The 23,785-nt window shown below is 37.6% G+C and overlaps 1 protein-coding gene across 11 annotated transcripts in view; it reads left to right on the top strand.

Annotated features, from left to right (window-relative positions):
* The window catches only part of kirrel3b (kirre like nephrin family adhesion molecule 3b), a 227,424-nt gene that overhangs the window by 129,206 nt on the left and 74,433 nt on the right, over positions 1–23,785 (top strand). For all 11 annotated transcript variants that reach the window (XM_083552370.1, XM_083552367.1, XM_083552362.1 and 8 more), the window contains exon 2: positions 19,470–19,619. In XM_083552370.1, coding sequence (XP_083408496.1) covers positions 19,470–19,619 — 150 coding nt within the window. The remainder of the gene's footprint in view (positions 1–19,469; positions 19,620–23,785) is intronic.

Here is a 23,785-nt window from a genome sequence, read left to right as displayed (position 1 = left end):
ATGGTATAGAAAATAATTCACAAATCTGGTATAAAGTGACCAATATAACCATGGCACTGAATAACTGAAAAGATGTGTAACAGTAGATGTTCTTTCTATTTATTTCCCTCTACTGTTTATGATGGAGTCAGAGGTTTTTTTTTTTTTACATCAGAAAAATGTGTTGCCATATAAAATAAAATAAGAACAAATAATACAATTAAACTTTTCTACTTGGTCATGAGGAAGCCAAAGACGGGTGTTTAAAGCAAAGGCTAACGAATTGTTCTAGACATTTTACAAATCGCAAAGCCTCAGCCCCACCACACCCATTGTGTTCTTCCTAGAGCATTTTAAACTTAATTATTTTGAAGATTTTCCTGGAAAAAAATATGAATGGCAGACTCAGGAATTTGTTTAGGTGGAATTCTCTATTGGCTGAAAAATGCACTGCTTTAATTGCTAATACAATTTATCTTAACTATTTGCCACCTCCCTGTTCGCCATCTCCTGTCTCCCGTAACAATTAAATGAAGCTAACAAATCATTGCACTTCTCATTTTTAAGTGGATGGGGATTAGAAAAGCCCAAATAGGCCTGGATAATTTGTTATATCTTAATTTCACTTCACAGCACTAGCCAGGATAGGTGGAATGAAGACGTGTGCTCTTATAGCATAATTTATCATCCGTAGATGACAAAAGGACACGTGAAGGAAATGATGCAATAAGCGAGTTCGCAGGAATAATAATCTGACGGAATTCTCTCAATCACTTAAACAAGAGCAGCACCTTGGAAAAGGACTTGTTCTCCAGATCATCCTATTCAGTCATTTATTTTGGACAATTGTTTCTTATCGGTTTGGAGAAAGACCCCTGGCTACGAAAGCCTCGCTGCTTATTAGAAATTTTTTCTAACATGGCATCATGTTAGATTTAGAATTTTATACACATTAAAAACTTTCCTCCAGTCTTGCAATGAAAATCATCCTCTGGGGCTATTTAGCTCCTAACTCTTTGATCTGTCGTCGTATTTAATATTCATCAAAGTAAGAGAAATCTGTGGATCAGAGTTCATGTGATGTGAAAGAATAGTTTCAAATTTGACTCTTAGAAATATATTAGCAATGCGAAATATTTCAGCTATGGGAATTATCAGCTATTAAAGAGATCAGAAATAAACTTGGTGTATATATGTGGTATATACAGATATGAACAGCTATAGATACAGATATTACTATGCATAAGACTTATGTATAGTCAACAATGTGCAATATTACTTATTTACACATTGTGTGTAGATATAGTTTAATTATTTGTGTATTCTTTTAAAATACTGTGTAAACTTGTGACGAAAGCTGACTCTAAGAAACGCACAATAATTCCAGTGTTCAGGTACGGCAATGTACCTGTTCAAATGGCAATAAACTTAAAACTTGAACAAAAGTATGTGGACACCCTCTTACCACATGTTGTTCTTTCCCCAAACTGTTGCCAGACAATTGTATAGAATGTCTTTTTTTGCTGTATTTTCCTTCACTGGAACTAAAAGCCTCAAACCTGTTCCTGATGACAATGCCCATGTGAACAAAGCGAGCTCCACAACACAGTGTTGGAGCAAAAGATGCACAGATCCTTCACCTTAACCTCAACCTCTTTGAACACACTTTACAATGAACTGGAACAATGATTTCACCACAGATGTCCTCACTGGACCTCACTGCCTAGTTTCACAAACTCTCTTGTGGCTGAATGAGCCACAAATCCCCACAGTTACACCCTAAAATCTGATGGAAAGATTTTCCAGATGTGAAGAGACAAGATTGTTACGACGGAAAAGTGGGATTATGTCTGGATTAGAATGTTTACTGGGCACATTGTAGTTAAATTTAACATTCTGGTTTTATAAATGTGCAAATTTAGAAATGCATTCTGATTCTGATTAAACCTTGGGTAACCTGTTACATCTGGTTTACATTTGCATATTACAATCTCATAGACTCTTACATTTGGTGACACAAATAATTTATAGTCAAATAAACATTTTAGCTGTACACCTTTCTAGTGGCTAAACCACTCGCAAGTAACAATTTTCAAACTTTGCCAAATATGAATATTATTCCCAGAATTAATGTAATTAATACATAAATAATTAAAGTTTCAATTAAATTCATTAAAGGTTTCGCAATATTAGCCTTTTATCAGGACTGACTACCATACGAGCTTCTGTGTACTACTGTATTACGGGAATTATCTCTTATTGGAATAAGAGCACTCACATAAACCTGTGATTCGATTTCCTTTGTAGGAGTTACTGTTGTAGAAAATTCACCAACACCTTCTGATCAATCAGAGTTGAACCTTCATCAGACCTGTAGTGTTTTACACAGTAGTGCTGATCTGAAGGGGAAAAGAAAACGCTGCCTTCTTTTGGTACTAAATATATTGTTTGGAACCTGGACTAGAATAATGTGCAAGTCTGATTGGAAAGGTTTTGCCATGGAAACTTTTTATTTGCAAAATATGACATGTCTATGTGTTAACACAAGACTGAAATTCATATGTGCACTAAATTGATCACCCTCTATTGCGCACACACACACACACACACACACACACACACACACACACACACACACACACACACACACACACACAAACACACACACACACACACACACTCTATCCTTTGCTCCCTTCTTCTACCTTATTATCTTTTCTACCTGATGATTCTGTAATCAATCCTCTCTCTCTCTCTCTCTCTCTCTCTCTCTCTCTCTCTCTCTCTCTCTCTCTCTCTCTCTCTCTCTCTCTCTCTCTCTATATATATATATATATATATATATATATATATATATATATATATATATATATATATGTGTGTGCGTGCGTGCGTTAGAGGGTGATCAATTTAGTGCACATATGAATTTCAATCTTTCTATAGAAGTCTAGTATGAACAACAAATCAGGTTGAAAAAAAGAGGAACATTAATAAAACAGTTTGACACAAAAGCCGTTTTATAGTTATGAGGCCTGGGAGCAGTTTTTGGTCTGATTTGATAAGATTTGGAGGAGCGATACAGGCCGAAAAAACAGATTCAATAACACTTAATGGTATTTTATGTTTAGCTTTCTTCCTTTCTCTGAGGATTATGTGAAAGATGCCCCCTCCCATCTCCTCTTCTCCACTCATCAACCCCAAGGCCTCTTGCATCTCCCGTTTGTCATTTTTAGGACTCATCATTACGAGCGATCTGTCTTGATTTTCACCATGGAAGCGATGCCGTTGCCTGTAACGCGCTGTGCTTCTGAAGGCATAAACGTGGCATCTTGCTCACTCGCTAATCTTTATTTCACTTGTTTGCCTTGTGTTTGCAGCGGTGCAGACAAATCTTCATTAGAGCTCGAACCATCATATTGCAATCGGGCCGGCCGGGACTGGATCGTATCAGCTTATTTGTTTTTTAGTAGAGTATGAGGAACGGGAAATGAGCTTGTACATTCAGATCAGGAAAAATGAAGACCACCCCCTTCCAATCACACACACACACATGCATGCACACATAAATCTAGTCTTATATTACCAATGCTGCTGGCACAATGTTTATTTGACTATTAGACTATTGTTGCCAGCTGTGCCTTAGGGAGCCGACGCGTCTCTAGTGATAAAACATGCCAGGTTATAAATCCTTAAGTTTGAATTTTTCTTAACAATCCAGATAATTCTGTAGAGGCACGATAATGTAGGAGGGACCATGTAAGTCTTGTTATAGGCTCTATTGCATTTACCCACACTGCATATATGTAGCAGTGTTGGAATATCCATCGAGGGAGAAAAAAATTTGATCAGAATTTGAGTAAAAGACTTTTTCTTCTTTTTTCTTCTTCATTTATTTTATTTATTAGGGCTACTATCTAATCTCACGTTAATATCTGCCTCTGAACATCCCACTGTGTAAAAAGTGACAAATGCAGTCTGCCTAAAAATGTCTAAAACCTCACTGGCTAAGTGCGATCTCCTCACACAGAGAATGTCATGCTTTGATTATCGTCGGGTTTGCGGCATGCTGTTGTGAAACGGTCTAATTAGTTCACTTTGTAATCAGATACCTGCTGTCAAAATGTTGCCGACGCTCCTGCTCCATCACATCGCCATTAAAACAGACAAGATAGCTTGCATAATCTGTATAGAAAACAGTGGACAATGTTTTCATGTTTGACATCAGATTTGATTCTTCAGGGCTTGGTGCTTTTCTTTTACAGTTGAAGCTTACAGGTTAATTTCAATTTATATATATATATATATATATATATATATATATATATATATATATATATATATATATATATATATATATATATATATATGCAGTACAGACCAAAAGTTTGGACACACCTTCTCATTCAAAGAGTTTTCTTTATTTTCATGACTATGAAAATTGTAGATTCACACTAAAGGCATCAAAACTATGAATTAACACATGTGGAATAATATATGGAATTATATACATAACAAAAAAGTGTGAAACAACTGAAAAATATCATATTCTAGGTTCTTCAAAGTAGCCACCTTTTGCTTTGATTACTGCTTTGCACACTCTTGGCATTCTCTTGATGAGCTTCAAGAGGTAGTCACCTGAAATGGTCTTCCAACAGTCTTGAAGGAGTTCCAACAGTCTTGAAGGAGATCAGGTATAACATTATGACAGGTGTGAATAACACTGATTATCTTTTCATCAGGGCACCTGTTAATGAGTGGATTTATTAGGCAGCAAGTAAACATTTTGTCCTCAAAGTTGACGTGTTAGCAGCAGGAAAAATTAGTTTGAAAAGAGTTTGACGAGGGCTAAATTGTGAAGGCTAGACGACTGGGTCAAAGAATCTCCAAAATTGCAGCTCTTGTGGGATGTTCCTGGTCCGCAAAAATAGTTAAAGGAAGAAGGAAAGGGGTGGGAAGTAATGTACTTTGTTACTGTACTTATGTAGATTCTTCTAGTATCAGTACTTTACTTCAACTTTTTACTTTCACTCATTAAATTTTTACACAAATATCTGTACTTTCTACTTCTTACATTTTAAACCAGACTCATTACTTAAGTTCTAATCTATTTGGTGACACGATCAATATTTTTTCTTTTCATTGCGCACTGTTTTCAGCCCATCAACCTAATTCTTTTCATTGATCAGCTTTTTCAATCTACCACTGGTGTATCATTTCCTGCCTCTCACACACCACTGATGTAGGCTAGTTTACAAAGATAACAATGAGCAGGCAGAAAGAAACAAGAAGTGTGTAGTTAACGTGGATGAGACAGAGGGAGACAGTGACTGAGAACAGAGACATTCCTGATCACCTGATAATCATTATCTTTTCTCTGCTTGTGTTCTATATGGTGGATGTTCAACCTGGATACATTAATTAGGTAACAAAATTAGAAATTAATTTGTATTTATATGAAGTGAGGTCCAGCGTGACACTTAAACAGGTAGTAGTAATGGTTACGTTTTACTTAAGTACATGTCAGAGCCCAAACTTCTTTACTTTAACTTGAGTGAAAAAGTGTAGTCAGAACTTTTACCAGAGTCTTTTAAAACATGAGTATCTGTACTTCTACTTGAGTGAAGGATGTGTGTACTTTTGCCACCTCTAAAAGGAACAATGGTAGACGTGGGGAGCGAAGGCTGGTCTGTGTGCTCCGATCCAACAGACGAGCTGCTGTATCTCAAATTGCTGGAGAAGTTAATGCTGTTAATGTTCGATTGGTCAGGACTGTTTTGGCAGCAAAAGGTGGACCAACACAATATTAGACAGATGGTTATAATGTTAGGTCTGGTCAGTGGTCATAAAGTTATGCCTGATTAGTGTACATTAAATCTGTCTCTAAATGCATCCTGAAGTGTGTGAAGGAAACATATAATTCTACTTTATAAAATAAGCTTCAGAGTGTGTATATACACACACACTTAAATGATCATATTCATTCATTCATTTGCCCTATCATCTACTATACTGATCTGTGCTGCATAGTCACTATATTTATTATTTTACTGCCTTGCGCTAAATGTTTGCACACGTTAGTTGTGTGTTTTTGCCCTACCTTGTGTTAATTTATATGGTTTTATGTAGAACCTTGTTCCTGGAGGAACATTGTTTAGTTTTACTGTGCTCTGTACTTTATATGGCTAAAATAACAAAAAAAATCCTACTTGACTCGAAAAAGCAATTACTGCAAAGTTCTTGCTCCATTTGTGTTTCCCGAAAAGTTCAGAGGTGCCTTTAGGACTTAAAAAAAAGTATTGCATATCAGAAGCAGGTATGATTGGTGACGTACCCCCCCCCCCCCCCTCCAAATATATAATAGATCTAATAGATTTTCAGAATAAATGGCGCAGAGGCGCATGGCTGCCGTTTATGCGTGACGCATTTGCCTTGGGTTAAGCACCTGAAATGTCACCACCTCATCCGTTCACATATTAATGCCTTCCATCTGATCCGGCGCTGATAGATAAATGAGATCTGAAATGCACTTGTGGCAATGACCCCAACTTTCTGATAGGAATGTTCACTCAAAGGTCGAGCTGCTCAGAACTGACCCTGAATTATGCATTTATTAATCGGAAATGAACTTCGGTCCACGTTCTGTAAAATATATATGAGGACTGTTTAAATGAACAAATGTACACAGACTGTCCACTTTATTAGGAACATTTACATTCTTAAAAATGCGATTTATTATCCAACGGTTTCAGGGAAGGTTGAATAAAAATGCGGGAAAAAAACAAGGAAAACAGGAAGCGTTCAGTGAGCAGCAAGGTGGAAATGATGAATTAAATGATGATTGAGTAGAGGTTGAAGCTGCCAGTAACTTAATAGGCACTCTTCACAACTGCAGTGAGCTGTAAAGTATCTCTGAAGGGGCAATACGAGGTGGTATCAAAATATTTCGAGACGGTGATGTGCTGTTCTGACCACAATGTCTGCGATTTTATCGTGGACAGCAAGTTAGAACAAATAGCAAATGTGAAATTCTGCGTGAAACTGGGCAAATCTGCAACAGAGACGTTTGACATGACATACGTTTGACATACGGCGATGCTGCACCGAGTCGTTCGAGCTGTTTTGATTGGCACACACCTCAATAGCGGAAAAACATCACTGAAAGACGATGAGAGATCAGGAAGACCTTCGACAAGCTCAACCTGCGTAAATGCCGAAACCATTCAGCAACTTGATTGGCGGAGAACAATCCACATGATCTCACTTCCGCACAAACCCTACTCACCAGATTTCGCTCTTGTGGACTTCATCCTTTTTCCAAAGAGCAAGAACCAGTTCAAAGGCCATCGCTTTGACACCATTGCTGAGATCCAGTCACAGAAGGTGCTTGACAAACTTCAAAAGGAATAATTCCAGGACACATTCCAGAACTGGCAAGGACACTTGGACTGCCGTATTACTGGTATTAAAGGTGAGAGTGTCTAAAAGTAGATAAATTAAGTACTTTCTTGTAAACAGAGCTAGTCTCAAAACTTTTTGATACCACCTTGTATGTTAAACCATGAGGGAGGAGAGGCTACATCAACAGAAGACCACATCAGGTTTTGGTTCTATCAAGAAAGAACAGGAATTTTAGGCTACAGAGTGCACATGCTCACCCAAACTATAAAATGTTGCTTGACTGTTTTTCCATTGTTTTGCAATTGCTTCAGTCTAGCACCCACAGGACTAAGTGATACGATTTGCGGATATATAGGTGTTCCTAATAATATGGATGGTGATTTTATGTGTTTACTTCTTTTAGGATGAAATCCTAGAGCCAAAAAAACCCCTTATAATTCATCTCATCAAAAGCTTTTCGAGTGCATGCTAATACCCCTCAACCCCTACTGCCAGCGAAAAAGCACGATGAAACAAACAAATTTACATATAATGTGACCTGGCATGATAAGAGCATTGCCTCTCGCTCTGAGGCTGTGTTGATTAATAGATGTTCTTTCTGCGGGATTGTCAAATTAGTGATTGCGCTGCGGATAATTATGTGTGTCAATCACGGCATGGCACCTTGACGATCTCGCCGGCAGTGGATTATGCGGAGACGGAGTGATCAAGGCCATGAGAACGGCTGCGTCTCCCGTGGGGAAGGGCGCCGGCGTAAATTTACCCCGTCAATCAGCGCTCAGCCCTGGATGCCTAGTGCAAGGTCGAGTCAGCGGGCTCAGTAGCAGGAAGCGTGAAACTGCAAGGATTTGATCTCGTTTTGGCTGTCTTGATCATTCTCCATCATTTTTAGTAATTAAGTAAATGAATAGTATTGCACCCCTATTAAGAATTTCAAAATAATAAATCATAATTACACATGGAGCCGAAGTTTAATTTGGAATATATTTATGTGACAGAGTGTAATAAGGGTGAATGCAATTTATTATTATTAATAATAATAAAAATAATAATAATAATAATAATAATAATAATAATAATAATAATAATAATAATATTTATTTATTTATTTATTTATTTATTTATTTATTTATTTACTTTTATTCCTTTAATACCACAATGGCTATCCTTTTCTAGTTACATTTCATGATTCGAAAATTTGTTTTTAATTATTATATTTATTATTATTTTAGACAGCCTTTCCTTCATCATCCTTTCTTACAGCTGAAACAAACAATCATACAAAAGAAAAAAAAACAATTATGTATTACTGATAAATAAAAGACAATCAGGGGAAAAAAGACTCCTATGTCCATTGTAGTGGAAAAACAAAAAACTGACCATTATATGAAGCACTGACACTGGAGACTCTTTGACACACTGTTAAATAGAAAGTTTTAGCATATTAACATGTTTGTTTGTTTGTTTTTTATTATCTTTCATATTATCATTATTTTGTTCATATTTTAGTTCTTTTTTGAATGCTAGTTATTATTAATGCTGATGTCATCTTACAAGACTGAGAACTTATAAATATATATTTATATACACCTTGCTGCTACTGTAGAGCATCTCCACACTATCTAGAAATGACAATTTAACAGCACTGTGGTATAAAAAATGCTAATAAAAATATCTGAAGCATTAATTATTCATCTGATGTATCTACTATTTCTGCTCATGATTAGACTATGCATGTTTTTTTTTTTTATTTCAATGAGAACAGGCATAATAAATGAAAGATAAACTATTAGTTTAGATGCATATACTTCAATCATCTCTATTTCCATTTGTAATGTACTAATTACACTTATATAGATGCTACTAGTTACTACATTTGCATTTACATTTGCGGCATTTAGCAGACGCCCTTGTCCAGAGCGACGTAGCAATGAATAAATCCACACTGGTACACTAGATTACAAACTTAATAGAAATATAACTCTTGAATTCTACAAAGCAAACTTGGTAAGTGCTAATTTTAGTGTTTCAGGAAGAGGTAGGTCATCAACCGTCACTTGAATATAGCCAGGGACTCCGCTGTACAGACATCTAGGGGACGTTCATTCCACCACCTCGGTGCCAGAACAGAGAAGAGCCTTGAAGTATACTTACCTCTCATTCTGAGAGTAGGTGGTACCAGTCTAGCAGTGCTGGAGGATCTCAGACAGCTTGGTGCAGTGCGAGGTGTGATGAGGTCTCTGAGGTAGGATGGTGCTGGTCCATTTTTGGCCTTGTAGGCAAGCATTAGTGTTTTGAATCTGATACGTGCAGCTACGGGAAGCCAGTGAAGAGAGCGCAGCAGTGGGGTGGTATGGGAGAACTTGGGCAGACTGAACACAAGTCATGCAGCTGCGTTTTGGATCATTTGCATTAGATAGCATTCAGAGGAAGATCTGCCAGCAGAGAGTTGCAGTAGTCCAATCTTAAAATGACAAGAGACTGAACAAGCACCTGGGCAGCCTGTGTGGACAGAAATGGTCGAATCCTTCCGATGTTGTAGAGCAGAAATCGACAGGAACGAGCCACATCAGCGATATGTGAGAAGAAGTACAGTTGATTGTCCATAGTTACCAGTGGCAGTGGCTGAAGGGCAAAGCAGTGTGTCATGAAGAATTTTTCGGAGATCTTGACCTGGAGTTGAATCACCTGGGATGACCAGCAGTTCTGTTTTGCTGGGGTTGAGTTTTAGTTAATAAGCACTCATTCATGAAGGTATGTCTGTCAAGCATGCCGAGATCTGAGCAGAAGCTGTGGTATCTGATGGGGGGAAAGAACAGAGGAGTTGAGTGTCATCTGCATAGCAGTGGTAAGAAAACCCATGTGAGGATATGACTTCACCAATGGAGTGGGTATAGAGGGAGAAAAAGAGGGGACCAAGTACCGAACCTTGTGAAAGTTAAGGTCTGGCAGATTTTATGAAAGCCAGGGTGTGGGACAAGAAGTCTTCTTAGGTTTTGTAGTCAAGGGGCAGAGGAGGTTCCTGGTTGAGGAAAGAGATGAGTAGAAGGAGTCAGTAGCAAAGTCCAAGGGTAGAGAGGAAAAGGAGTCAGGAAGAGATGAAAGAGTACAGGAAGCTGTACTCTTTGGTGTTACTAATATACACCATATGGATAAAAGTATCACAAGGGCACATTATTTTTCAGCCATATGTAAATCTTTCCCAAACTGTTGTTGTACAGGATGTATGTGGATGTGGTATCATAAAAATTTTCCCTTCATTTGAATTAGAAGACCCAAACATCTACCAGCATGACAAAGTTTCTGTACAGAAAGAAAGCTCCATGAAGATATCCTTTACATAGGTTGGAATCAAACCTTGAGTGGCCTGCTATAGAGCTATTGAACACCTAAACCGCTTTGAGATGAACATGAATGCTGACTGCACCCCAGATCTCACCTACATCAGTACCTGACTTTATTCACACCACTGTGGAAAAAATGATCACAAATCTCCACAAGCACACTTCAAAATCTGCTGAAACATCTTCCCAAAAGAGTGGAGGTTATTAATAAATATGGAATTTGCTGTTTAAAAAAAAAAAAAACGGACTTTTGGCCAGGTTTCAATAAGCTTATGTCGATATTTTGTGTATAACCACAATCACAGTAAAGTCTGGTTAGATGGTTGGTCAGATGGGTATCGACTTTAAGCGCATGTCTTCCTGTTTAAGCTTTAAGTGAAAGAGTACTGCAGAGCATTGAAAGCTGCAGTCAGCAGTGATTGATTCAGCCTTTAGCACAAATGTGATCGGGAGAATTAATTTGCCCCAAAACAGCCTCTTATTTCTACTTGCTTTTGTGTTCATTGAGTGCACCGAGTGCGGACGTCCTTCAAGAAGTTCCACAAGCTCAGGTAAAGCACGAAGCAAGAAGTTTTCATGCATTTGGAAAATGGGTCTATGACCATTCAAGCTATTGTGATATTAGATGTTATAGATTGATAATGAAATTATTCAAAATGAGCAAATCATTAATTCTCAATGTCACTGAGCAATGGGGGTGCAAGAAAATATCGATAGACATGAGTATCACGATATTTGGTTTTCCGATACTGCATCAATTCCCAAAATTAAAAAAACAAATTATTCATGGCAGTTGTTTCGTTTTGAGTTTATATCCCAACCGCTAGATAGCCAGCAGTCTTCTTATCTCTGAAGAAAGTACTAGCATAAGAGCATGCCATTAATATTAGCTTTAATTTACACCAGTTTCTGGGGGTGTAAAAATGATTAGGTGTATTACTACATATCCGATTCCTAAAATAAGCAATATCCCAATATATCATCTTGCTTATAGTATCGCAATGTATCGCAAAATAATGTATCACAACTGCCAGATTCTTTCCAATACACATCCCTATAGGAAACCGCATTCATTAAATTATTTTCTTTCTTTTTTTTTGTATTTCCATAATGTCTTACTGTTTCCATGCAGTGTTTTCTTTATACTCCAAACCTGCCATGCAGAAAAGAGTTTTCTGCCTTTTTCTTGTTTTCTGTCGACTCGCAAAGCTCAAGCTTGCCAATTCAGGAGGTCAAACCTTGCTTCGAAAGAAAGCCAAAATCATCTGCTACCAGAAATGAATGTGCTTTTCACGTCCTGCCTGATTTCCGTTCCAATGGAGTGGCTTTTACGCAGGCTTTTTTTATTTCGCTGATCTCCTGTATACAAATCGATGTCAAAAATCAAAACAGCGAAACCGTGAAACCTTTGAGATCTGTCTATATTATTAATTTATAACCACACAAAGAGCATAAACGGAGTACAAATTTACTAGTACTTGAACAAACTAGACACGAGACACAAGCAGTAACTGTCAAATCGCAGCTCCCAGCAGCACTCAGACTCCAACTGACAAAACATTTGCACACTCTACTGCTCACAATCACCCAGCTATACAAACACACAGACACACACACACACACACACACACACACACACACACACACACACATACACACTTTAAAAGACTCTTGTTCATACAGACATGGCAAAGATTACACTCTAGTACATTTTTTATATTGCTGTTTAAACTGATCGCATTTTCGCAGATTTTATTACGATTTTAAATATATTAGTCATGCCTCCTAATGCTAGATTAGTTTCTTATTTTGTTATGCACTGTACAGACAAATAAGCATTACTTTTCAAAAGATATATCGCCTATTAAAAGAACATTATTACTATCATAATGACCATTTCATATTAATTTACATACTTATGCATATGCACATGGTCGGTGGGTGAATCTAATATAGAATTAGGTTGATTTTACCAACAAAAGCTAAAATTGTCAAATTTAAAGCTACATTTTAACCAAATAAATCTATCGATTGTTTTTTATAAATGGATATTGGATAAAAAACAAACAAACATAACACTCCTTCTAAAATAGTACTGAACTTTATTACAAAAATAAAACAAAACAGTACTGAATCATAAAAACGTGATAAAGAAAAGAAATATGAGTATAAATAATTATAATATTAATATAATAATATAATTATAATATCGCTCTGTGCAACGCGCTGTCTCACTTGTAACAACAAAAAGCATGTGGCGTCATTGATTCGCCCCTAGAGGCCGCTCTCGTAATGAGAGCGGACCGTAAGCCGGAAAAACTATCTGCATGGATTTTTGCAGAGGGCCGATAGTTCCAGCAATCTATTGTTGACTTGACCTCTATTAATAACTACACGAGATTTTAGTTTGAAAGTCAAACTTTATTATCAAATACAGATATGATATGAATAAAACATTTAAAATGAAAATTTCTAGATATGTCTCTGGCATTGTTCAGACTGCTGTTTCCTATTTGGGGGGGGTTGTTATAGTTTGGGGACCTCTGATGTAGTTGATTCATTTCTGCCCGTGTTTTGTTTTTAGTCTGCCATCTCTGCCCATCTTTAGTCTGTAGATCATTTGAACTTTGTTTTTTAACCTCACACATTAATTCGGATCTTTCTTTCTGTTTGTCATTACAGCTGCAAAGCTACAATTGTATCTGCATTTAAAAAGCATACTAACCAGCAAGCTGCTGTTCCTGCTGATGCTTTGAATAGAAATTGAATTTTATTATTATTATTTTTATTTTTATGTTGCCCTCCCTTGCTCTTTTAAGTTAGCACATTGTAGAGCAAATTGAGGCTTCTCAAAAAGAAAAAAAAAAAGAAAAAAAAACACACAATATAAAGCTGTAGCTGAAAACAAATCACAGAGAATTCGATTTCGGGTTATTCCGAAATTTTATTATTATTATTTTTATTTTTATGTTGCCCTCCCTTGCTCTTTTAAGTTAGCACATTGTAGAGCAAATTGAGGCTTCTCAAAAAGAAAAAAAAAAAGAAAAAAAAACACACAATATAAAGCTGTAGCTGAAAACAAATCACAGAGAATTCGATTTCGGGTTATTCCGTCATTCTTTTGACTTTCACTTCACTTTAACATGCTGTTTCTAACCCCTGCACGGATACAACGGTGAAGTGGGATTCTATCAAATAACTATGAGAAACAAGAGGGGGGAAAAAAAAGAAACAGATATTTACACGTTGTACTCTCATGTCTTGTACTGACATGTATCACTGTAAAGGAAAGGAAAATGAAGAAAAAAAAAAAGCTATGGATGTAAAGCGAGCACTTCACTTTGATAGGCTATTAGTAATGCTCTTATTGCTAGAATACTGCTCCCAAAACCGTTCCGAAAGCAGTGAAGTGAGCGCAGACCCGATTTCTCTCGGATGCATTTCGAAGCCCGTTAATGCTCTTCGCCGCTTTAAGCGCCGCTGTCGTTTAGGGCACGCGGAGCCCTGCGGGGCCCTTCGTTTGGTTTGAGCAGAAGACGAGCCTGAGGGACTGGTGAAGTGTCAGTCCGCATCTTCTTCATGCCAGAACACACTCCAGAGCTGATTCGCATGAAAAAAATAAATTTCTGGCGTCATCCCTCTTCCCCTCTTCGCGTGTTCGCCCCCATCGCTGCTTCATGGAACATCTTAGTTAATGTTTATTTAGGGAAAGTCAGGGAGAGGGAAAGAGAATTATAGACACCACTGACAAGTCTGTAAGAAGATAGCACTCTATTAAAATCAATACTCACCAGCACACACACACAAGCCCGCTGTACTCTATTGTTTGGAGACAGTATATTTGTGAAGCCTTTTTAAACATTTGCCATGAACTCTATTTGTTTCATTAACTTTGCCTCACCAGGTGATAAAAATGAGACGTGTACAATACACATCTGTCGACATCTGAATTACAACACACCATGTTAATCCTGGCTTCTTATTCGCCGTCTTTTACAAACACTAATGTGTAGATCCAGGCCTCGGAGTGTTCACGCGTTGGTTTCTCTCCCACCGCTCAGCCCCACGGTGCTCCTCTTCTGGTTTTACCAATCGGCTGTTAGACGTGAGCATGCTCCTCACTGCGCCGTGTGCCATGCTCAACTGGCAACGCAGCTGGCACTCACAACATGACAGAGGAGGAGGAGGAAGGCTGAAGATACGGCCATCTGGATAGTGAAGCAGAAGGCTCACAGATGCGATCGAGCTCAAAAAACAAGACAGAGGTTGTTTTTTTTTTCCTTCTGGAGCTTACAGCACACGTTAGCTCTCTATACTCGTCCAGGTGGTGGACAAATTATCACCCTAAATGATCTCACTAATCATTTTCTTTTATTAACATGTGATATTTAGTGGTTTTCGTTTGTCAGGTATTTCAGTTTTTAGTTCTTCTTTAATAGGTTAGTGATCTAAAATATCCACACTGATGATAGAGGTGCCCGATAGATTTAGTTTAGTTACTTCATCTCCACCTGACCCTGCAGCACTTTTGGTCTGTTTGTATTTTTACCTCTTTTCTTGTACACTCTGCTCAAACAGGTCAGTTTCCAAAGCTTTTGAGCTTTTCATGCTTATACCGCAAGCAACATCGTCACTCCTGTCACGTCCTAGATCACTAACTAACCTTGCTAATTCTTGCTGCTGTAACTCCTTCTACTTGCTCCAATAAGTATACGCCCAACCCATCTAGCTGCCTAGTCTTACGCCATGTCCACACTAATACATGTTCATTTAAAAAAAAACAGGTATTTTTCTTACCGTTTTGTCTTTTCATCCACACTGTGATTGTTTTTAGTTAAAGAAAAGGTAGCTTTTTAAAAACGGCCTCTATAGTGGATCAATTAAAAAAACGCTGTTGTTTTTGCGTTGCAGTGTGGACTGTGAAACGTGGCTTTAGAAAACAATGATGTGTTTTTAATAATTGGCGCCCCGGTTTTTTTTTCCCAAAGAGTCGGAATGTAAATAAACGCCTGGTGGAAATGACGCAGATCGAAAAGTCTTATGTAAGCGTTTCCAGACGTTTCAGTGTGGATGAACAACTTTTGGGAAATAATCGCAAAAAAAAAGTGGATTTTTCTTTTCTTTTATTTTTTTTTATGAAAATGCTATTTTCAAAATTGTCCTGATTATTGTGGACATAGCCTAAGTCATTTGGAAAATTATTACCTATAGTACAATGATTAAAGTAATATTAGGTTTTGGTTACTGGGATTTGGTGGCTTAGTGTTTAAGGCATTGTATGTAGGTCGTGACTTCAAATCTCAGCCACACCAAGCTGCCACTCCTGGGCCCTTGAGCAAGACTCTCAACCCCAGAGCTGCTCAGTTGTATGAATGAGATAACCACTGAATTCTCGCTCATGTCCACCTCTGTGGCTCATTTATCTGTGGACTTTCTGCCTAGGTTTTAAGAATCGTGGTAACTCTGGGTAACTTCAGTAGAGTACCTCTGAGGGCATTGCAGCATCCCAATTAATTTCTGCAGCGGTAGACTGCAATAATTAGCAGTGAACAGGACTTGTATACATGAGGTGGTGACTACATTCAAGAAAGTGTTTGTCGGGATTATGGCACTATGTTTTGCGTCACACCGCACCTCACTAAACAATGTCTCATAACTTTCTTTGCACCTGTTAATGAGCACTGGTATACAGTATATGCCTCACCTTACACTGCCTTCATTTTCTCATGTTTATTATGCATGTTGTATGGTCAAGATTATGTTCCTCTTGTTCCAGTTACTTTACATGCGTTCTTTTTTGTGTTTTGCACCATAAATAATTATCTGCACTTACGCCCGTAAATAGGTCCTGAAGGCCATGCTGGAGATACAAGTTTGTAAGACTTCATGCAGCACTTCTAAGGAGATAAATTTGAAATGTAAAAACCATTACTGATTATACGCACACACTGTAGACATTCATTTAATTAATACACATGTAGCATGGATGAAAATAGAGAATTATCAGGAAAGGCTGTTGTTTTTCCCTTAATCATTGTTGGCTTTGAGCCATGATGAACGAATCCTTTGCAAATAATCGCAAGCAAATACACATGCACACATACAGAAAAGGCATTACAATTAAATAAGTACTGCCACTTAGGGGCAAAGCCTACTAGGCTTGAATGATGAAGTGTGCAATATATGTGATGATATTCCCACTCCATTTTTTTTTTTTCTCCTTTGGTGTGTGTCTTGATTTAATAATAGGAAAGCAGATTGCAGGATCCGCCGGGGAGAATTTGTATAAATCAATCTGCGGACGTGTGTTTACCTCTTAACAAGCCTATCTATCACATCACACTCGGAGAAGGATAGAAGACTGAGGGACTATTTTTCACCTAATACAATACTTTCACGCCGCCGTTCCTGTGATCAATTACATCGCCGTGTTATTTTGGTTGGACTTGAATTTTTTTCTCTTCCCGTTCTTATCTACAGAAGTCTCGTTCTCCGCACGTCTTCTTTTCTCTGCTTGTAATCTGAAAAAAAGGGTATAAGTAGCAATTGTGCTGTCCTCAGATGTCTCAGAGAAAGCTTAAATAACCCCAGCTTTGTCTTTAGATTGCGTGTGTGTGTGTGTGTGTGTGTGTGTGTGAGGGAATAGATATTAGAGACGGTTGAACAGTTCAGCACCACAGCCATCAATCCGCTCCATTACATTTCTTTACAAGCACGCATTTCTCCATCCTACCCTATAAGAGTGACAAACCATAGGGCTCATTATTTCTTTATGTGTCAGTGTGGGAGACATGGTAATAAAGGCATGGTACAGTGTAAAATGAAAGACATTCAACCTACTGCATTGGAGTGGATCTATTTCTGAGAAGATACATGTATTTACACGCTCATATAACTTTAACATATCATTCAGCGATATGATAGGATGTAAAGGGCTCATGTGACACCTTGATGGTAGGAAAGACCAATTTCGAATGGCTTAACAGAAAACAATCTTCCCCACACAACCAAAGAAAAAGAGGCGTGCTGGAATGTAAAAGCTTTCATAAAGATGAACTACTATGATCAAATACTGTATCAGTAAAGAAAAAAAAAAGTAGTGGTTCAGGAATCTACTTTGTGAATCACTAATTCGTTCATTCATTCATTCATTTTCCAATGAGTAAAAATTTGATCCTGGTCATGGCACCAGTGTATGTGGAAAGGTGGCATTAGTTGGGAGTACATAATGGATTATAGGGTTGCAAAGGGGAGGAAATCTCAGGTACATTTTAGGAAAATTTCAATGGGAATTTCATCTGGGGGATTTTTTTTTACATATTTCAAGTTGGAAAATTACCAGGATTTCATTGGAATTAATTAGAAATTAGGGAAAATGTATATAAACTGTATCATATACAAAAATAAATAGCAACATTTTGTTCGGTCACAAGTTCCCTGGTGGTCTAGTGGTTAGGATGCGGCGCTCTCAACGCTGCAGCCCAGGTTCGATCCCGGTCAGGGAACCAACCCCGGCCACTCTTAGTGCCGGTCCCAAGTTAAGATAAATGGGGAGGGTTGCATTATGAAGAGCATCCAGCGTAAAAACATGTGCAATCAAACATGCGGATCATGAATACGGATGATCCACTGAGGCGACACCTAACGGGAAAAGCCAAAAGAAAGAATTTTGTTTGGTCATAAGCTGACATGCATGCAGGAAACTTGCATGCAAACTAATACAGATTTTTTTAAATGAAATTTTTTTTACTTAAAATTTAATTGTTAGTATAATTTTGTTGCACAATTATCGCACAAAAGAAGTTTTAAACCTAATAAAACATTTATAATATGTATATATTTTATGGGAATACTCACCAAGATAGACATATTTGACAGTGTTTTGTAAACAGGATTCAATAAATGATGTGTGTCATGTTGTAGAAAAATGCACGGTGCATGTATGGGGTGTGGCCTCAATTACCCTACTGTAAGTGTGCTGTGTGTGATTGATGAATGTGCAGGGAATCTGAAATTGCATTGAATCTGGTTGTGTAAACCCAGATTTTCCTGCAAGATTTTTTTCTAACTACATTCAAGTTCCATGTTATAGGCTTGCAAATTCCCAGTTTATTCCCATTAATTACCAAATATTCCCTTAATTCCCATTGAAAGTTATCAGTCTTTTTGGAATTTTGCATCTACTTGAATCTACATACATTCACACTCAATTTGATAACTAAGGACTATTTTGTATAGCTATTCTATATACTTGTGTGTCAACTGGGAGAACATGAACAGAAATATTGGTGCTATCATACTGTTTGTAAAAAATAAATGGCCTACAATTTCATACTATGGTTTGATGATGATGTCAACAATGTACCAGATGATATATGACTGCATGATACTATAGGTAGGAACTGATGAAGCCCCGTGTAATAATACTATTTGAACGGCCAGAAGGCCACTTTAACGCAAAAGGACTTGGATTATTTCTTCTATTTGTCCTGCACTGTAAACTCACACCTCTCTTAAGGGGCACAATTAGCAAAAGACACAACCTACGATCTTATCTAATGTAATCCACAGTGTTGACAGACAGGTAAGACTCCCACTGCGCCATTAACATGATATATAAATTTTAATGAATTTTAATGGCTAAGGGGAATATTCGATGGTGCTCTTGTAACTCTGAAATGGGCACAAGGTGTTCCAACTGTCACACCAGAGTTTGACATATGAATTCTGCTTTTCTTTTTCTCCCAGGGGCCCTTACTGTGTTTTCCCAGCAACCCCAAGATTTGGTGGTAGTTGCTGGCCAACCGGTTACTCTTCCGTGCTCCATTCCTGGTTACCATGGTGTTGTGCTGTGGATCAAAGATGGCCTGGCTTTGGGTGTTGGCCGAGACCTATCAGGTAGGAAAGACAACAGGTCCTTTACAAAATAAATGAATGTAGAAAGGTGATTTATCTGTGTTTTCCTCATATTTTGAGGTTGTTTTTTATCCTATTCCTACCCACCCTTGACCAGTCCCTCCTGCTTAAGGAACAGTTTGATCAACCTGCCTGATGCCACAAAAGTTGAATACCGAATGGAAAGATTACGCGATTCTATGCGCACCCACAGAAAGTTTGATCAATCCTACCTTCTACCACACATATTCTGATCAATCCCACCCACTCCCTCTGAATATTTGCTCAATCCTACAAACACCCACAACAAGTTTGATCAATCCTACCTTCTCGCACTGTTTATTTCCACCCACTCTGAAAGAAATTATGTTAAATCCTACCCACTTGCAAAGAAAGTTGGTTCTATTGCACCTTATTTAATAAACCCTACCTGCTCTTGCTCACTCCCAAGGAAACTTTTGACAAGCCCTGTCCACTTCCATGGAAAATGTATCCTATCTCGTTTACTCTCACAGAAACTTTTAGCACTTCCTTCCCCATCACTTTTGCAGAAACTTTCATCAATTTAAAATTCTCCCACAGTTAAAATATTTTCCACTGGCTTTTAGTATTTTTCAACAAAGTAAGTCGGCTCTCTCTCTCTTTAAATATAAACAAATTAGTAATTAAAGCCCTTTGACTATATTTAAGCATTGAGCTGGATGAAGCGCTTCCTGATAATAAACAAGCAAATTCACATACCACATTATGCAGCACTGTACACTCACCCAGTATGCGCTCATATTAATGACCGTGGCTTTGCCTTGTCCCTTGCGCTTCATCTGACCACCCACTCTCACCCAAATAAAAGATAAAACTGCCCAGTCCTATGAAGTTTTGTTAAATACCATGGGCAAAATAACATCCCTGGCATCAGCATCCAAAATGAAACATTCAATATCTTTGAAGTTTTTTAATTATGCACTCACTTACTGTGTTGTGGCAGTTTCCATTAGGAAAAATATTATCAAGATATCATCATCATCCTCATCTTTCTTATCGTCATCATTTTCAAATAAATATAAATGATCCTTCAAATAAATAGAAATCCTAAATATACGTTTAAGATTCAGTAAATCCTACAATGTTTGTTTTAAAACAGCTTCTGGTGAACAAATTACATGTAAATGGATTTTCAGCATGGGCATTAATGGTTTATGAGAAGTAATCTGCAAATGAAAAACAATTTTAGCACCATTCACTTGTCACATTGCTGTAGGTGGTTCTTGGCCATACTAACGACTGAACATGACTTGGGAGAATAACTCATTTTTGCAAAATCAAAATGTCAATGAAAATGTAACCAGTTCATCAGTGCTACAGTACTATAGAGTTTTATTATTAGTAGCAGTAGCAGTAGTAGTAGTAGTAGCAGCGGTAGTAACAGTAGTAGTAGCAGTTGTAGTAGTAGTAGTAGTAATAGTAGTAGTCGTAGTAGTACTAGTAGTAGAATCAGTAGTAGTAGTAGTTGTAGTAGTAATAGTAGTAGTAGTAGTAGTAGCAGCAGCAGTAGTAGTAGTAGTAGTAGTAGTAGTAGCAGTAGCGGTAGTAGTAGCAGTACTAGTAGTAGTAGCAGTATTAGCAGTTGTAGTAGTAGCAGTAGTAGTAGTAGTAGTAGTAGTAGTAGTAGTAGTACTAGTAGTAGTAGTAATAGTAGTAGCAGTAATAATAGCAGTAGTAGTAGCAGTATTAGCAGTTGTAGTAGTAGTAGTAGCAGCAGTAGAAGTAGCAGTACTAGTAGCAGTAGTAGTAGCAGTATTAGCAGTTGTAGTAGTAGTAGTAGTAGTAGTAATAGTAGTAGTCGTCGTAGTAGTAATAGTAGTAGAATCAGTAGTAGTAGTAGTTGTAGTAGTAATAGTAGTAGTAGTAGTAGCAGCAGCAGTAGTAGTAGTAGTAGTAGTAGCAGTAGCAGTAGTAGTAGCAGTACTAGTAGTTGTAGCAGTAGTAGTAGCAGTATTAGCAGTTGTAGTAGTAGCAGTAGTAGTAGTAGTAGTAGTAGTAGTAGTACTAGTAGTAGTAGTAATAGTAGTAGCAGTAGTAGTAGCAGTAGTAGTAGTAGCAGTATTAGCAGTTGTAGTAGTAGTAGTAGTAGCAGTAGAAGTAGCAGTACTAGTAGCAGTAGTAGTAGCAGTATTAGCAGTTGTAGTAGTAGTAGCAGTAGTTGCAGTAGTAGTAGTAGTAGCAGTAGTAGTAGCAGTTGTAGTCCCTATAAGCTGTATTGAAAAAACAAGGACCAAATTATAACTTATGAACCTGTGAAATATTTTTAGTTTGCTGATAGCTTTTGACACGTGTATCTCCTTATTTGCAAATTGCTACTTGTATTAAATCAGTCTAATTGTTTAATTCTGCATAACGCTTATTGAATTGTGATCCTTGCAATCCCCCAGGACCTTTCATCACTTTCTTTTTCATGCATATTCATAAACTCCGCTAGTCAGACATTTTTTTTGTTTTTCGACATCTACAAGCTATAATTCATTATATGTGAAAAAGCATTGAGTCAAGCTTAAAAACACTGTCATTACTGTCAAGCTTCAGAAAGGATTTCGTCTTACATGCTTGTTCTTAAAAATACATAATGATTAGATTTTCTATGGTGGTTCTCTGGTTTCATCTCACCTCCCAGTAGCTTGTCAGTATGTGGACTGATGGCTTTATGTTTCCCTGAGATACTAGTGGAGTATATAAATGTGTTTATGTATGGTGACCTCTGATTGACTATTGGCCCGTACAGGGTTTATTCCTGACTTAACCCCCAGTGTTCCCTGTATAGACTTCACTTTGAATCTATAATGATCTAAGATGTTAATGCTATTTTATGAGTTGTTCAGGAGCTCCAACTGACAGTATAAGATGCTAGAAAGGACATAACTCATAATCACACATTCCAGTGTTCATGATTTGATGATTTATAATCTCACTCTTGGTGTCACTTAAATGAGGATGGGTTCACCATTTTTCTCTGGTTCCTCTCGAGGTATCTTCTACATACCAAGAGAGCTTTTCCTTACAACTCATCAGGGATGAAAACACACATTTAAATATAAGTGAATTTTGTTCTATAACATATACTGTAAATTTGCTTTGACACAATGTCTATTGTAAAAAGTGCTATAGAAATAAAATTTAATTGAATCGAATTGTAGATGCACCACAACCCTGATTAGGATAACTGAAGATTTGGGATGTTTCTTTGTGCACAGAAATGTATACATTTTTATAAACTACCATGAACTCACTGTTTACATTAGATATTAACTGCATGTCTGGTCTTTCGATGTGCGATGCCAATATCATTTAATGAGATGCTGTGGAAAGGTTTATATTTGTATATACATTATCAACAAAACACACTAATTTACTTTATATCCATATAGAACAGTCTTTGGTATGGTTAATCACTTTTAAATGACATTGCACTAGATATGTTGTAATACTGTCAAACTTTTGGTACTTCCAGAGGTGCAAATTTCAAACTACCCATAAAATCATTGCGAAAGCTGCTTGCAAAAAGATCTTTGCTAATCACAATATCAAACAGCAAATTAATTTATTTGGTAGAAATCAGGGACCTAAAGTTTTCTTGTGAGAAAGCTTTGTCCAGAGCAAAATTCAAACAAAGAAATTGCTGCAAAAACTGGCACGTGCACAGCTCTAACTTTGCTCAAAGTCCACTGAGCATCAGCTAAGCTGTGGCCCAGAATTTTCCATTAAATATGTATTCAGCTGAAGATCTTGGGTCTTGTCTCTTCTGACCTTCAGCGGTCATGCCTCTGTGCAATCTCGCTGCTGATATTGCACTCTAATTAAACCTTTGTGGGTGGCTGTGTCCCAACAAATTCCCTCTGCTCTCGAGGAACCAGCCGTCGGCTGTAAACAATAGTTACAAGAGTGGTGAAGAAAAGGGGACAAAGTGGGACTAGCACTAATGAGAGAAGCAGAAGAACAAAGCCTAATGGGACATCTGTGTCAGTTTGCGTTGAAGTGAGAAAGATGGGCAAAGCGACATGATTTTTATGCGGATTGATGGCAGGCTTGCGCACAAAAGCCGTGACAAATTTTAATGACGCATCATGAAAGCTGTCTGTGTACTTTATTCATTTTTTTTTTGTTCCAAAGGCCCCCCC

The sequence above is a fragment of the Silurus aristotelis genome (assembly GCF_946808225.1).
Source record: "Silurus aristotelis genome assembly, chromosome: 10".
Taxonomy (NCBI): Eukaryota; Metazoa; Chordata; class Actinopteri; order Siluriformes; family Siluridae; genus Silurus; species Silurus aristotelis.
This window is presented reverse-complemented; position numbering and strand designations above follow the sequence as displayed.